Raw genomic sequence first — 14,046 nt, forward strand, 5'->3', positions numbered from 1 at the left:
TTGCTCTGGCAAGAGAGAGAGGTCGTCGACATCGTAGTCGAACTGGGGGCGCCGGCAGTCTCGGGGTCTACCGGAAATAGGTAACGGAGGGGGAATACAATAAATAATAGAGTAATCAAAGTATCACAAAGCACAACAAGACAATACGCGGTGCTAGGGGTGACATAACGCGGTATGAGGTGGTACCGGTGAAGGGGGAAACATCCAGGAAAATATCCCCGGTGTATCGCATTTTTGGACAGATGAGCCGGAGGGGGGAAGTTGCGTGTTTGCTATGCTAGGGATGCGTGGTGGACGAACGGGCTGCGTATCTGGGTCTGTCTCGTTGTTCTGAGCAACTTTCATGTACAAAGTATTTTCATCCGAGATACGGATTATTTTCTATGATTTTTCAAAGTCTAAATTGTTTTTCTGAAATTCTATAGTTAATTTAATTCGAAATTATATTAAATACTATATGCTACGGGTACACTGAAGTGTACCCAGGGATATGACTATTTGACTGATAGGTGGGTCCTATTGACTGCCTAGCCAATAGTCAACAGTCAACAAGTGACTGGTTTGACTGGTCCAACGGACATGTGGGGGGGCCCACATGTCATAGACAGCTGGTTAAACTATTTATCTAACTAGATTTATTTAGCAGTGGGACCCATATGTTAGTGGAACCTTTTGTTAAACAAAGTTTTAAACGGTTTTAGTTAATCTAATTAAGTATTGGGGCCTACTGCCAGGGGCATGTTTCAAGCGAAGGGTTATTTGGGCGCTGGGGTCCACATGTTATTGTCTACTTAGTTAACAGGTTTATTAAACAGTGGGAATTAGCAGGGATGACCCACTGGTCAATGACATAGGGGGTTGATTAGCATGGTAATTAAGTGCTAATCGCAGTGCCACGTCAGCAGGGTAACAACATTGAGGCAGAGCGCACCGCGACGACCGTGCGCTCGCATCCGGCGACCATTCTAGCGGCGGTCGTCATGGATCGGATGAGGGCCTCGCCGCACACCCACTGGAGCTTCTAGCAGGAGCTGGGACGGTCGGAATCGACCACCACGTCGGCGTCGAGTGGCGGCAGAGGCATGGCCTCGTCGGCAAGGCGCCTACGAGGCACGACGAAGAGAGGGGAGAGGCTAGGGGGGAGCCGGATGCTCACATTGTTGCAGAGAAGGGCTCGGGGAGGCCGGAGGAACCCTACCAGCGAGGTCCGGCGGCCGGATGGGCTGGCAGGTGCGAGGCCGAGTAGAAGGCTCGGGGGACGCGGCGCGGAGACGACGTCCTCAGCATGGGGCGAGGAGGAGGAAGCCATGGCTCGCGAGGCGGTGGTGAGCTTCGGCGGGGCGTGGCGATGACGGCGGTGGCCGGTGGTGTTGCAGGCGCTGCGCGAGGAAGACGAAGAAGCTGCGGGGCAGACGCGGCAGTCCTCGTGCACAGGCGTGCTCGCCGGGGCTGCGGGGAGTAGCGCCGGACGCGGCCGGGATGGTGAGGCGCCGGCGGGGGGAAGGGAGAAAGGCTCTGGCGCGACGGATGCGGGGGAGGACGAAGGCACGGCGGGGCGCGGGGTTGGGGCGCCTCCGAGCGGCGGCGGCGTCGAGCGCCTCGATCCAATTCTGGATCGGGGGAGGGGGAGAACGACGTGGGGGTGAGTGGCTGCGAGTGGGGTGGATCGGGGGTTAGGTCACAGGGGAGAGGCCATATAGGCCAGGAGAGGTGCGACTGGGCCGGCCAGTTGGGCCAAGGCCTAGCAGGCCCGGGTCCTTTTGCCCGTTTTTTTGTTTATACTTGTTTCCTTTTTCTTTTTATTTATTTTCTTTTCTCTCATGTTTTGTTTTGCAAATAGTTAGGCCACAAAAGGACTTTTACAAAAAAATGGACCTAGCTCATAATTAGCAGTGCAGTATACCCTAGCACCAAAAACTAGTTTGGGCAAAACATAATTTCATATTTGACTTAGATTATATAAAAGGTCGATAAATATTGTCTTTAGTCACTGTTTGAGGATGTTTGAGTCACTTACCCAATTCCAATAATGTTGGTTTCAATTTTAGAATTGTCTCTGGAATATTTGTTATTTAATGAACAATTTAGTTTCTGATTTGAACAACTTTTATTGTTTGCCCGATTTTGAATTTGATCACTTCGGGAGCTGATGCATTGCGAGGTTAACAATAGTAATCGTGGTGACATGGCATCGTTAACAGGAAATTACTGTAGCTTAAATATCCGGGCGTCACAATTCTCCTTCACTACAAGAAATCTCGTCCCGAGATTGAAGAGGTGTTGTAAGGGGGAAAGATCTGGTTACGAAATTCTAACGAATCTTCTAGGTCTTGGTTGCTCTTCTCGAAGAGGTCAATCCATTATGTCGACGTCTTCATTTCTCTACTTCAGGTCATCATGGTGAAGTCATCCTTTTCTTCGGGAACTCCAACGTACTTATGAATAGGTAAGGGGCAGCTCGGCTACGACAGAATGCTTAGGAGGGAAACAATCTGGGGTTAACCCATGAATGATCATAAGATTATCTCTTGAGTTGAACATATAAAATACATCGAGAGTAAGGTACGAAGGTATAATAAGAGGTTCCAAGCGGATAGATAGTTGCTCGAAGTCTGAACCAGAGTGAGAAAGGGGTTCAGAGCAGCGAGAGTAAATATTGCGTCTGATACCAGAATAGAGCACTAGGAAGGTGGCACGTGAATTAAATATGAAGCCAAGCATGAGGAATAACCATTAGAAACAGGGTCAAACAGGAGAGCCAGGTTTCGATCCTGTGGAACTGTGGGTTATGGGCCCACCATGTGGGTTAAAAGTAGGAGCGGTGACATTTTGCTCGGTCATGATAACAAGGCATGTCAGAGAGTAGCATGTTAGATATGTCGGCAACAACGTCGGTACCAAGGGCGAGGGATGAAGAGAACCATTTTCCTGCTTGTTGAAACGAGGCGGACCAATAGGCAAAGTTCTCGTCCATTGGTGGCTACCGAAATGTCGTCAACAGTAGAAACAGGGTCTCACTGATAGAATTGTACAACGAGGTGTTTACATAAGCAGGAGAATATTACTGCTTAGATCATATAGATCACAAAAAGGTTAAACCAAACAATGGAAAGGAAAATATGATTATCAGATTAAACAGAACAATGGAAAGGAAAGTGTGTTAAAACACATATTTCAGGGGTATTTCCTTCCCAAGGACAAACAGAGCATGATAACCATGACATGATATTAAGTAGAAAAGCCTCTAGGTGAGGGGAGAGAAATTTTCATGACATTATCCACACAACGGTGTTTGGATAATTGATAAAGAAATTTTTGCATGGTGTTTTAAATGTTCTTCTCGAAGATCGGGGTACCACAGACATGCTTTGAGATAGCATTGACATTGTCTTCAAGCAAATGTCAGACTTTGGATACGCGAAGGATTCATCAGGAACAACTTGTAGAATAAGTCTTCCAGTTTCCTCATGGAAGAATGGATAGCCTTGCTGAAAAGGAAACTATAACAATAGGGCCTCCGGCCAGGTGTGCTAGGCATGACATCATCTTACCAGGTCATATAAAGACAAATGTTATAACTATTGGAAATATGTCCCAATCATCATATCTGACCGAGATTCAGATCTGATTGGTGCCAGGATGCCTCAGACTCAGGATGCCTGAGAAGAAAAGGTGCAACACAATTGACGAGACGACATTGTAAGATTCTCGGGGGATGTACTATGGAAGCGAGTTCCGAAATAAGAGTTCATCATTAAGATCAAGGAGAGGATGAAGAGGTGGCTGATGAACTTAGCAACAACTCAGTGAGATTTTCAAAAGATGGATTTCCACACTTATGTGAACAAGGAGATAAAATTTGTCGGATCAAATGATAGAAGGATGTATGCTCGAGGAAAACATACACAATTAAGCATTGGTTGAAAAGTGGACCCAAAATATGGTCTTAGGTAGCATGATCAATGTTAGAAAGGTGATACAACAAGAAATAGTCTAAGAATGAAATATTGACCATTAACTTGAAAGCAATAGGTTGCTAGAAACACGAACAAGTTTGTGTTGAACGGAAGGCAATAAAGTGGTCGATGATAACACAAATCATCGAGGGCAAGGAGGGTACTTCTCATCATGAATTCAATTGATATCTTGGAAGGGGTCAAAATGTTGATGATGATCACGACACATTTGTCGAGAGGTTTCAAGAAGATGTAACTGATCGGCGATGACATCAAGTTAACGGAATGATGAAGCGAGAAGTTATTGAAACCATAGGTACGACACAAACTTGAAATCAAGCTTGTCATTCAAGGACAATTGTTATGATGAGGAAGATCGACATAAGCTTAGCTCACCGACGAGAATTGTGCTCCGTGAAGAAGGACCAGGTAGCATAGTTAAAATTTAGCACAATGATGATATAGCCGATCAGGCTAGGAATGACTTAAATGATTATTAACTCGTAAGCAACAAAAATTGCTTAAGAGTTATTGAATCAGAGTGCGGAATCGATTCACTTATTGGTGTCCTCGGTTGACGACAACCCAGAACCCAGGAAAATTGGAATCAGTGAGAAATAATAGTTGATGAAGAACCCATAAGAAGTTATGCAGTTCTATGGTAGTCTTGAGATATTAGAGTGTAATACACGACGGTAGATCAAAGTAAAGGTTGGTCGGGTGCAATGATCTGTAGAAGAAAATTACTTCAACTTGTTTGAGAAATGGTATTTAAAGGAGAACATGGTCGGAACCACGTCCACAGATACAAGATGAACTTATAACAAGGGGATAATTATTTTAAGAGAAGCTTCCATGATAAGGTATACATCAGGTCCATGGGCATGAACACAGGGTTCAAGGTCGACTCCCACTTGTTCAACGTATAACCTTTCATTCACCTTTCGCCTTTCAAAAATGACATTAGTTGTTGAAAGTTTTACCTGGTGCAATACTAGATGATTATGACCCGCAGAATCTTTCGGGTTTACACAGAGTAAGGAAGGCATATGTTTAATCCATCGGGGCATCTTATGAACACATACCCCCAACTTCAGGAGCGAATAATTCAAGCTCAGGAGCAGAGCATGGTTGACAAAAGCAGGGGATACAATTTACCAAAGGCATTATGTATCTGATGAAAGGCTCACAAGTTTAATGAATATGAAGGACGGTGTCGGACAAAATCCAACAAAGGATCTGGTGGTCCATAAGGTGTGATGGCCTGGCTTATTAGGGATGATAGACTACTCATATCAATAAGGAATTCCTTCTTTTTCGGGAGCCCATTCGGACAGAACTCCAAAGTTAAGCATGCTCAGCTTGGAGTAGTGTCAGGATGGGTGACCGACCGGGAAGTTGCTCCCGGGTGCGCATGAGTGAGGACAATGTGCGCAGAAAAGACTAGTATTGATCTGTGGGGCCAGTCTAGATCCCGCCAGGAGTAACGACCACCGGCGGGTGTGTCCGGGACGTTACATAAGGGATCTGATGTGAGTATCGGTACTCAACCAGAGGAAGAAGAATGCAAGGAGATCAGATTAGAGAAACAACTGACTAACTCAAAGCTCAAATGCAAAGGAATTATGAATTCCAAGACAAGGGATCAGAAGCAATGCTCTGATTAGGGATGGATAAGTTGAATAGCCTTATGGGTACAATCGATGGCAATTAGGTTGGTCGAGATCCAGCTCATGTTTAAAATGACGTCTGAGCCGGAAGGATAATCCTAGGATTCACCTGATGATTGTCATTTGCAACTTATTGAATCAATGGACTCAAAAATGATAGTGACCAAAGATGCCACTAGTATTTGTATACTTATGGGATTAACCATAATGCAAGCAAGCAAGAATTTCAAGAACAACTGGCGGTTGAGGATTTTTTAAAGATCAATTAGTATTTCAAAGGCTTTGGTGAAACACACGAACAACTGGGGAGAAACAAATCCTTGGTGTGTGTGAGGATTAATTTGTAGGTGTATTCAGGTGACAAGGAACTGTGAGGCAGTAGGCACAAGGTTTTTCGGAACAACAACGAGTATTTTGAGGTATCTCATAATAACAAGAGCAACTGGGGACTAAAGTAAGAATGGCAAGTGCATGTAGTTATCTATAGGGGTTCACGGTGGAAGGGAATTGCAAATGCAATGAGCACAAGTTCTCGGGATAACTTCGGAGAGTATCTTCTGAATCCTCTGGTGCAGTAGGCGATCATTTGTAATAAGGGGCTCTCAAGATGGAAGTAACTTCGAGAACCTAAAGTTAGATTTTAGCAAAATCATTTAACCCGAATAGAAGAGAGTTCAGAGTCCCAGAGTAAAGATCGAGGAGTAAAAGATCCTACTACCACCCAATGGCGACATGGGCCCGTAAGACACACAGCCATGTTAGTAAAAAGTTTTGCAATGTCTAGACTCAACTTCGGCCAAGGAGTGTGGAAGGGGGATCCCTACAGGCAGTCGGCTCTAATACCAACTTGTGACGCCCCCGATTTGACCGTACACTAATCATACACGCAAACGTGTACGATCAAGATCAGGGACTCACGGGAAGATATCACAACACAACTCTACAAATAAAATAAGTCATACAAGCATCATATTACAAGCCAGGGGCCTCGAGGGCTCGAATACAAGGGCTCGATCATAGACGAGTCAGCGAAAGCAACAATATCTGAGTACAGACATAAGTTAAACAAGTTTGCCTTAAGAAGGCTAGCACAAACTGGGATACAGATCGAAAGAGGCGCAGGCCTCCTGCCTGGGATCGTCCTAAACTACTCCTGGTCGTCGTCAGCGGGCTGCACGTAGTAGTAGGCACCTCCCGAGTAGTAGTAGTCGTCATCGACAGTGGCGTCTGGCTCCTGGGCTCCATCTTCTGGTCGCAACAATCGAGTATAGAAAAGGGGGAAAAGGGGGAGCAAAGCAACCGTGAGTACTCATCCAAAGTACTCGCAAGCAAGGAGCTACACTACATATGTATGCATTGGTATCAAATAGAATAAGGATATTATATGTGGACTGAACTGCAGAATGCCGGAGTAAGAGGGGAATAGCTAGTCCTATCGAAGACTACGCTTCTGGCCACCTCCATCTTGCAGCATGTAGAAGAGAGTAGATGGTAAGTTCACCAAGTAACATCGCATAGCATAATCCTAACCGATGATCCTCCCTTCGTCGCCCTGTGAGAGAGCGATCACCGGTTGTATCTGGCACTTGGAAGGGTGTGTTTTATTAAGTATCCGGTTCTACTTGTCATAAGGTCAAGGTACAACTCCGGGTCGTCCTTTTACCGAGGGACACGACTATTCGAATAGATCAACTTCCCTGCAGGGGTGCACCACATAACCCAACACGCTCGATCCCATTTGGCCGGACACACTTTTCTGGGTCATGCCCGGCCTCGGAAGATCAACACGTCGCAGTCCTACCTACGCACAACAGAGAGGTCAGCACGCCGGTCTAAATCCTATGGCGTAGGGTTCTGGGCCCATCGCCCTTTGCACACCTGCACGTTGCGAACGCGGCCGATGAGCAGACCTAGCCTCCCTTATACAAGAGTAGGCGTTCCAGTCCAACTCGGCGTGCGCCGCTCAGTCGCTGACGTCACGAAGGCTTCGGCTGATACCACGACGTCGAGTGCCCATAACTGTCCCCGCGTAGATGGTTAGTGCGTATAGGCCAGTGGCCAGACTCAGATCAAATACCAAGATCTCGTTAAACGTGTTAAGTATCTGCGAACGCCGACCAGGGCCAGGCCCACCTCTCTCCTAGGTGGTCTCAACCTGCCCTGTCGCTCCGCCACCAAGTAACAGTCGGGGCCGTCAGGAACCCAGGCACACCTCTATCGGGATGGAGCCACCTGTCCTTTCAGCCCCCTCATCAGAATCACTTGCGGGTACTCAACGAGCTGACCCGACTTTAGTCTCCACCTATGTCATGTATATAAAGTATATAGTATATACCCGTGATCACCTCCCGAAGTGATCATGGCCCGATAGTATAGCATGGCAGACGGACAAGAATGTAGGGCCACTGATGATAAACTAGCATCCTATACTAAGCATGTAGGATTGCAGGTAAGGTATCAACAGTTGTAGCAACAATGACAGGCTATGGATCAGAATAGGATTAACGGAAAGTGGTAACATGCTACACTACTCTAATGCAGGCAGTAGAGAGAAGAGTAGGCGATATCTGGTGATCAAGGGGGGGGGGCTTGCCTAGTTGCTCTGGCAAGAGAGAGGGGTCGTCGACACCATAGTCGAACTAGGGGCGCCGACACTCTCGGGGTCTACCGGAAATAGGTAACGGAGGGGGAATACAATAAATAATAGAGCAATCAAAGTATCACAAAGCATAACAAGACAATACGCGGTGCTAGGGGTGACATAACACGGTATGAGGTGGTACCGGTGAAGGGGGAAACATCCGGGAAAATATCCCTAGTGTATCGCATTTTCAGACAGATGAGCCGGAGGGGGGAAGTTGCGTGTTTGCTATGCTAGGGATTCGTGGTGGACGAAGGGGCTGCGTATCTGGGTTCGTCTCGTCATTCTGAGCAACTTTCATGTACAAAGTATTTTCATCCGAACTACAGATTATTTTCTATGATTTTTCAAAGTCTAAATTGTTTTTCTGAAATTCTATAGTTAATTTAATTCGAAATTATATTAAATACTATATGCTACGGGTACACAGAAGTGTACCTAGGGATATGACTATTTGACTGATAGGTGGGTCATGTTGACTGCCTAGCCAATAGTCAACAGTCAACAAGTGACTGGTTTGACTGGTCCAACTGACATGTGGGGGGGGGGGGGCACATGTCATAGACTGCTGGTCAAACTATTTATCTAACTAGATTTATTTAGCAGTGGGACCCATATGTTAGTGGAACCTTTTGTTAAACAAAGTTTTAAACGGTTTTAGTTAATCTACTACCCTTATAAAAGAAAGAGAGGGTGGAGAACCAAGTCATCTTATCCATCCAAACCTACAATCTGAAGGCCTACATTCCTCCAAAACATCAAACACGTTGGGTTACAATCTACTACCCCTATAAAAAAAAGAGGCGGAGATCCAAACAATTCTATCCGTCCATCTACAATATCTAATGGTCTTTAATCCTCCCGTGTTTAACACAACAAGCCCCACAATTAAGCTCACCCGTTCCGAAAAAACCCACCGCACCACGACCTTTGCCCACCGCACGCACGCACGAACCCCCACACGATGACCTTTCCCACACCCCGCACCTCCTCCTCCCAACAACCAGAGCATGGTCGGGCCTTCGCCGTCGGCCGCCGCCCGCCCATCCACGGCCAAGCCTCCGCCGCCGCTCCACGGCCAAGCCTCTGCCGCCGTTTGCCGCCTCCACGGCCGGGCCTCTGCCGCCTTCCGTCACCCGCCCATCCTCGCCCTCCTCCGCCGCCGCTCCACGGCCGGGGCTCCATCCTCCGCTGCCGCCCGCCCATCCTCTGCCGCCGGCCGCCGTCCGCCTCCAGCCGGTCCTCTTCTCCGCCGCCGCGAGCGTGAGCAGCCCCCCTCCGCCCCTGGCCGTTGCCGGTGCGCGTCGGCTCTGCCTCCCCACAACGTGCGTCCGCTACACGCTTCCCACGACACGCAAGGGGATCTCTTTCTGCAACGAATCCCTCACCAATTTGAGCGTCGAGGACAGGCATATCCTTTCCCGTAAGCAATCATCATTAATAAGGAGAAAATATTTATGTTCAGTTTTGTGCTTGCTAATTCACCCCAAACGTCCGGTCTTGCTATTTTTGTTATATATATGTTCAGTTATGTGCTTGATAATTTACTCCACACGTCCGACCTTGCTAAAAAAATTAGAGGCACAGATCTTGCTATTATCTATACCTACTTCGTATCACCTGAAGAAGCTACGTTGATTGCCCATGTTTTCTTTGCTATACTACTTCTTCTTAGCTAATGTCGTTCAAGACTAGAGCATGTTTATCTGAACTAAGAAAGAATGCTAACTTATTTGGCTGAACTACATCCCTCCTCTCCGTGATGGCTGCTATCTCCTTTTTGTTTTGGGAAAGGACCTCAGATTAATTAAACGTCCAGCCAGAGATACAAGGCATCCCATACAGTGTGAATGATTTACTCAAGTTCTAAGCTATCCAAGGCGTTGGATTTTTCCTGGACATGGTTCAGAACGAAGACTGTACTGACATATAGTAATTGAAAAGCTTACATCACAGAATGATATAAGTAAGAAATGATACTCAATGTATTGGAACACTGATGTTGGTTTTAGATATGGAGTAAAGTTTCCCAGGGAAGAATCACTTTTCTGAACCATGCACATTTTCTCACATTATGCCAGTTAGAAGGAAGAGAGTTAAGAACATTAACACGTATCTTTGGTGAATATCGTTATACTATGTCCAATGATATACCATGTATACATATGTAAAAGGTTAAAAGTGACAAATATCTACCAAAAGAAACCATGCCTAGGAGCTAGATAGATTCTGGCCAAATATATTCTGAAGAAGGGAGTTGGAACCTTGCAGTTGATTTTCTACATCAAATTTGGTAGCCTGGAGATGCAGAAGGAGTAGGCACAAGGAGGCGGACGGGGGTAGTAAATTTACTATGTGTTAGTTGTTACACTGAAAGAAAGCATTAGAAAGTTATATAAAGATAACGAGGAATGGGTATATTATTTGTAGTAAACAAATCTAGACACATCAGTTGTAAATGTTTAGGTTTGTGAAGTTTGTGAAGACGATGTTCGTGGAGAATCGATGTTGAAATTTGTTTGCAATATCATTTACTTTCCATACTTGTTTATTGGCCTAGCAAATTCATATGTACGGCTTGCATTGCCAATCATGGTACTATTTTTCGTGTTTATGTATGGTATTTTCCCAAAGATTCACATATGCTGTCAGCTGAGTTGGGGGCAAGCCTGGAAATCACTTGGAAGTTAGAGGAGGTGTGGTGTGTATTCATGCAGTTCTGCTCAAAAAAACTTTATTCTATCACTGTATTATAACCCTGCAAATTAATTTTTGTTTTTCATTAATGCATCTTCAACAGTTTACCAGTGAGTATAGAACTTATTTATCTTTGATCTGATATAAGAGGTACTATAATTCTTGTCGTGACAAAACTCAAATTTAGATTACTTTTGGGCAACTGAAGTTGGGGTTTAGACTTATGCTTCATGCATATATGACAAAATTGGACATGATATAGAATTATAGACTGTATTACTCATCTCCTTTGAACATATATCATTTTCAATTTCTCTGTTTTTTTCTTGTTCTGTAGCCAACATTGGTAATGAAATGACACAATATAGAGCATGAGATGTGTCGATGGCATGTAACATTTTTCTTATTTGTCACCTAATTTGCAGTTTCTTTTATATCCATTTATAACTTTTTAAATATTCAAAATGTGCTTACTGGAATTAGTTGTTTCCTGTCAAAGTTGAGGGCTTTAAACAGTGGACTGTAATGTGAGTACTGTAGATTAGAATGTGCTTACTTGTTTCATCTGTTTTTTACCACTGCAAGTGAATATGGCCTACGTACAGAGGTGAAAGCTTTATCAATTAATAGGAAGTTTGTGATTGGATGGATGCTCCCAACAACCAGTTCTTCCAAGGACATCCCCGTGGCTCCGCGACACTCTTTCAGGTTTGCCTCTTCTTACTTATCTAGCCACTGCCCAGTGGGTGTTATTATTGTTGTTAGTCCATGACTGATAGAATCTGGAGGTTGTTAATGCAGTTACTCAATGGACTAATATGACCTTTGCACCGAACCATTTCTTCTAAAAATTATTCACCTTACGTCCTTACCTTTGTTCTACCGTACTACTTTTAATTTTTATCAGCATGCTCCAGTGCCTATAAATTATTGCTATCGTAGCTTGTGCCAACATGAATGTGTGAAATTTCTAATGTATACAGATTTTGCTAATGGTCATAGCTCCAAATTTCATCTTGGTAAATTCATGTGCTTAACTTTTCTTTTAGGTAAGCTAAGTTTCTCTTCCCGGGGTTTATATTGCCTGGACGTTAATTTTTCTATTGCCTCATCTTGGGTCATACTTTGTGATACAACCATCTATTTTTATGTGCCTTGGCTTTATTATTATTTATTTTGAGTTCACTCAACATATCATAATCTTTTTTTGCTTTATCCGCATTTTAGTTCAACATGCCATCTTGCAGACATGGCTACTATATCTGTTTGTTTCAAGCATCAGCGGCATCCATGGGCTTGACAACAATCTGAAGCGAGTAATTGGTGGTGAGAGATTTCTGAATAATGTAACCTGAATAAGGATGCTATCGTGCTATTCATCTATGTATGCTGCTATTGTAGGAACACAATTTCTGAATAACCAAATTGGCACATTTTCAGATCAACATTTTGTCTTCAACATTACTAAAAAATTTAGAGTTCTGATTCAATTGTATTTCAGAATACTTGCGACCTGAAGAATAGAGCAATTCTTAGTGTTTGTTTGGAAGCCTTTTTTTAGAAGTATTTATATAGGTTATTTAAATTGGGTTCAATTATTTTTCCTTCAATGAAATTTCATGCCCCTATAAATATAATCTCTTAACTATCTAAACATGCATTGCACTATGTGTTGACATGCTACCATTGTCTAATATATACCTAAACTTTCATTTTACTCCACCCGAATTTTCATTTTTGAGTGGATTTTTTTTGTGGTGATAGCTGCCCTTGGTATTGGAGAAAACATTTTTTATTTGGGCAGCCCGGTGCATGTAGCTCCCGCTTGCGCAGGGTCTGGGGAAGGGTCCGACCACTTTGGGTCTATAGTACGCAGCCTTTCCCTACATTTCTGTAAGAGGCTGTTTCTAGGACTTGAACCCGTGACCTCATGGTCACAAGGCAGCAGCTTTACCACTGCGCCAAGGCTCCCCTTCCTATGAGGAGAGGATAAATAGTCAATGACAGTTGCTGAACGACTTCGTTAGAGTTTAGCGTAAGCGTTCATGGGGGCCAGAAAAACGGGATTTGGAACTTCTGAATAATACTTTTAGTGACATGTAACATTTTTTTAATATGTTCCCTTGTAACTAGACATACTTGTGCTTTCACTTCGAAACTTGAATAGGCAATTTGAGTTAGTGGTGTGCTTTAATAATGCATATTGTTGTTCTCTGGTTTCTCCATTGTGATGTCTTCAATTTTTTGATTTTTTTAAATCCATACTCAAAATATATATCACATGAATTTATGTGCAATAGTTAAAACGTCGTTGCACGTGCACGTTTACTAGTCTAATTAAGTATTGGGGCCTAGTGCCAGGGGCATGTTTTAAGTGAAGGGTTATTTAGGCGCTGGGGTCCACATGTTATTGTCTACTTAGTTAACAGGTTTATTAAACAGTGGGAATTACCAGGGATGACCCACTGGTCAATGACATAGGGGGGTTGATTAGCATGGTAATTAAGTGCTAATCGCAGTGCCACGTCAGCAGGGTAACGACATTGAGGCAGAGCGCACCGACGACGACCGTGCGCTCGCCTCCGGCGAACATTCTAGCGGCGGTCGTCATGGATCGGACGAGGGCCTCGCCGCACACCCACTGGAGCTTCTAGCAGGAGCTGGGACGGTCGGAATCGACCACCATGTCGGCGTCGAGTGGCGGCAGAGGCACGGCCTCGTCGGCAGGGCGCCTACGAGGCACGACGAAGAGAGGGGAGAGGCCAGGGGGGAGCCGGATGCTCACATCGTTGCAGAGGAGGGCTCGGGGAGGCCGGAGGAACCCTGCCGGCGAGGTCCGGCGGCCGGATGGGCCAGCAGGTGCGAGGCCGAGTAGAAGGCTTGGGGGACGCGGCGCGGAGACGACGTCCTCAGCATGGGACGAGGAGGAGGAAGCCATGGCTCGCGAGGCGGTGGTGAGCTTCGGCGGGGCGTGGTGATGACGGCGGCGGCCGGTGGTGTTGCAGGCGCTGCGCGAGGAAGACGAAGAAGCTGCGGGGTAGACGCGGCAGTCCTCGCGCACAGGCGCGCTCGCCGGGGCTGC

At 45.2% G+C, this 14,046-nt stretch overlaps 2 protein-coding genes across 6 annotated transcripts in view; one reads left to right on the forward strand and one right to left on the reverse strand.

Annotated features, from left to right (window-relative positions):
• Positions 1 to 1,822, reverse strand: part of LOC119283437 (proline-rich receptor-like protein kinase PERK2) — a 3,408-nt gene extending 1,586 nt beyond the window's left edge. Inside the window, exons 1-2 of the mRNA XM_037562990.1 lie at positions 1,783 to 1,822; positions 1,157 to 1,650 (exon numbers count right to left, since the gene is read on the reverse strand). Coding sequence (XP_037418887.1) covers positions 1,157 to 1,650; positions 1,783 to 1,822 — 534 coding nt within the window. The remainder of the gene's footprint in view (positions 1 to 1,156; positions 1,651 to 1,782) is intronic.
• Positions 1,823 to 9,221: 7,399 nt separating this feature from the next.
• LOC119285214 lies at positions 9,222 to 12,848 on the forward strand. 5 transcript variants are annotated; one of them, XM_037564450.1, is made up of 3 exons: positions 9,222 to 9,690; positions 11,550 to 11,672; positions 11,948 to 12,848. In XM_037564450.1, the coding sequence occupies exons 1-3, from the start codon at positions 9,278 to 9,280 to the stop codon at positions 11,955 to 11,957; spliced, it is 546 nt and encodes a 181-aa protein (XP_037420347.1). In that variant the 5' UTR covers positions 9,222 to 9,277; the 3' UTR covers positions 11,958 to 12,848. The 5 variants fall into 5 exon arrangements, with proteins under 5 accessions (XP_037420347.1, XP_037420343.1, XP_037420344.1 ...); XM_037564446.1 differs by having other exon boundaries at positions 12,192 to 12,848; XM_037564447.1 differs by having other exon boundaries at positions 12,212 to 12,848.
• The last annotated feature ends 1,198 nt before the right edge of the window (positions 12,849 to 14,046 follow it).

The sequence above is a fragment of the Triticum dicoccoides genome, chromosome 4A (genome assembly GCF_002162155.2).
Source record: "Triticum dicoccoides isolate Atlit2015 ecotype Zavitan chromosome 4A, WEW_v2.0, whole genome shotgun sequence".
Lineage (NCBI taxonomy): Eukaryota > Viridiplantae > Streptophyta > Magnoliopsida > Poales > Poaceae > Triticum > Triticum dicoccoides.

Coding starts and splice junctions, on each gene's coding strand:
- LOC119285214 (XM_037564446.1), top strand. CDS start 9,278: ATGGTCGGGCCTTCGCCGTCGGCCGCCGCCCGCCCATCCACGGCCAAG. Junction 9,691..11,549: donor GGACAGGCATATCCTTTCCC/GTAAGCAATCAT, acceptor TACCACTGCAAG/TGAATATGGCCTACGTACAG. Junction 11,673..12,191: donor GCTCCGCGACACTCTTTCAG/GTTTGCCTCTTC, acceptor TCCGCATTTTAG/TTCAACATGCCATCTTGCAG.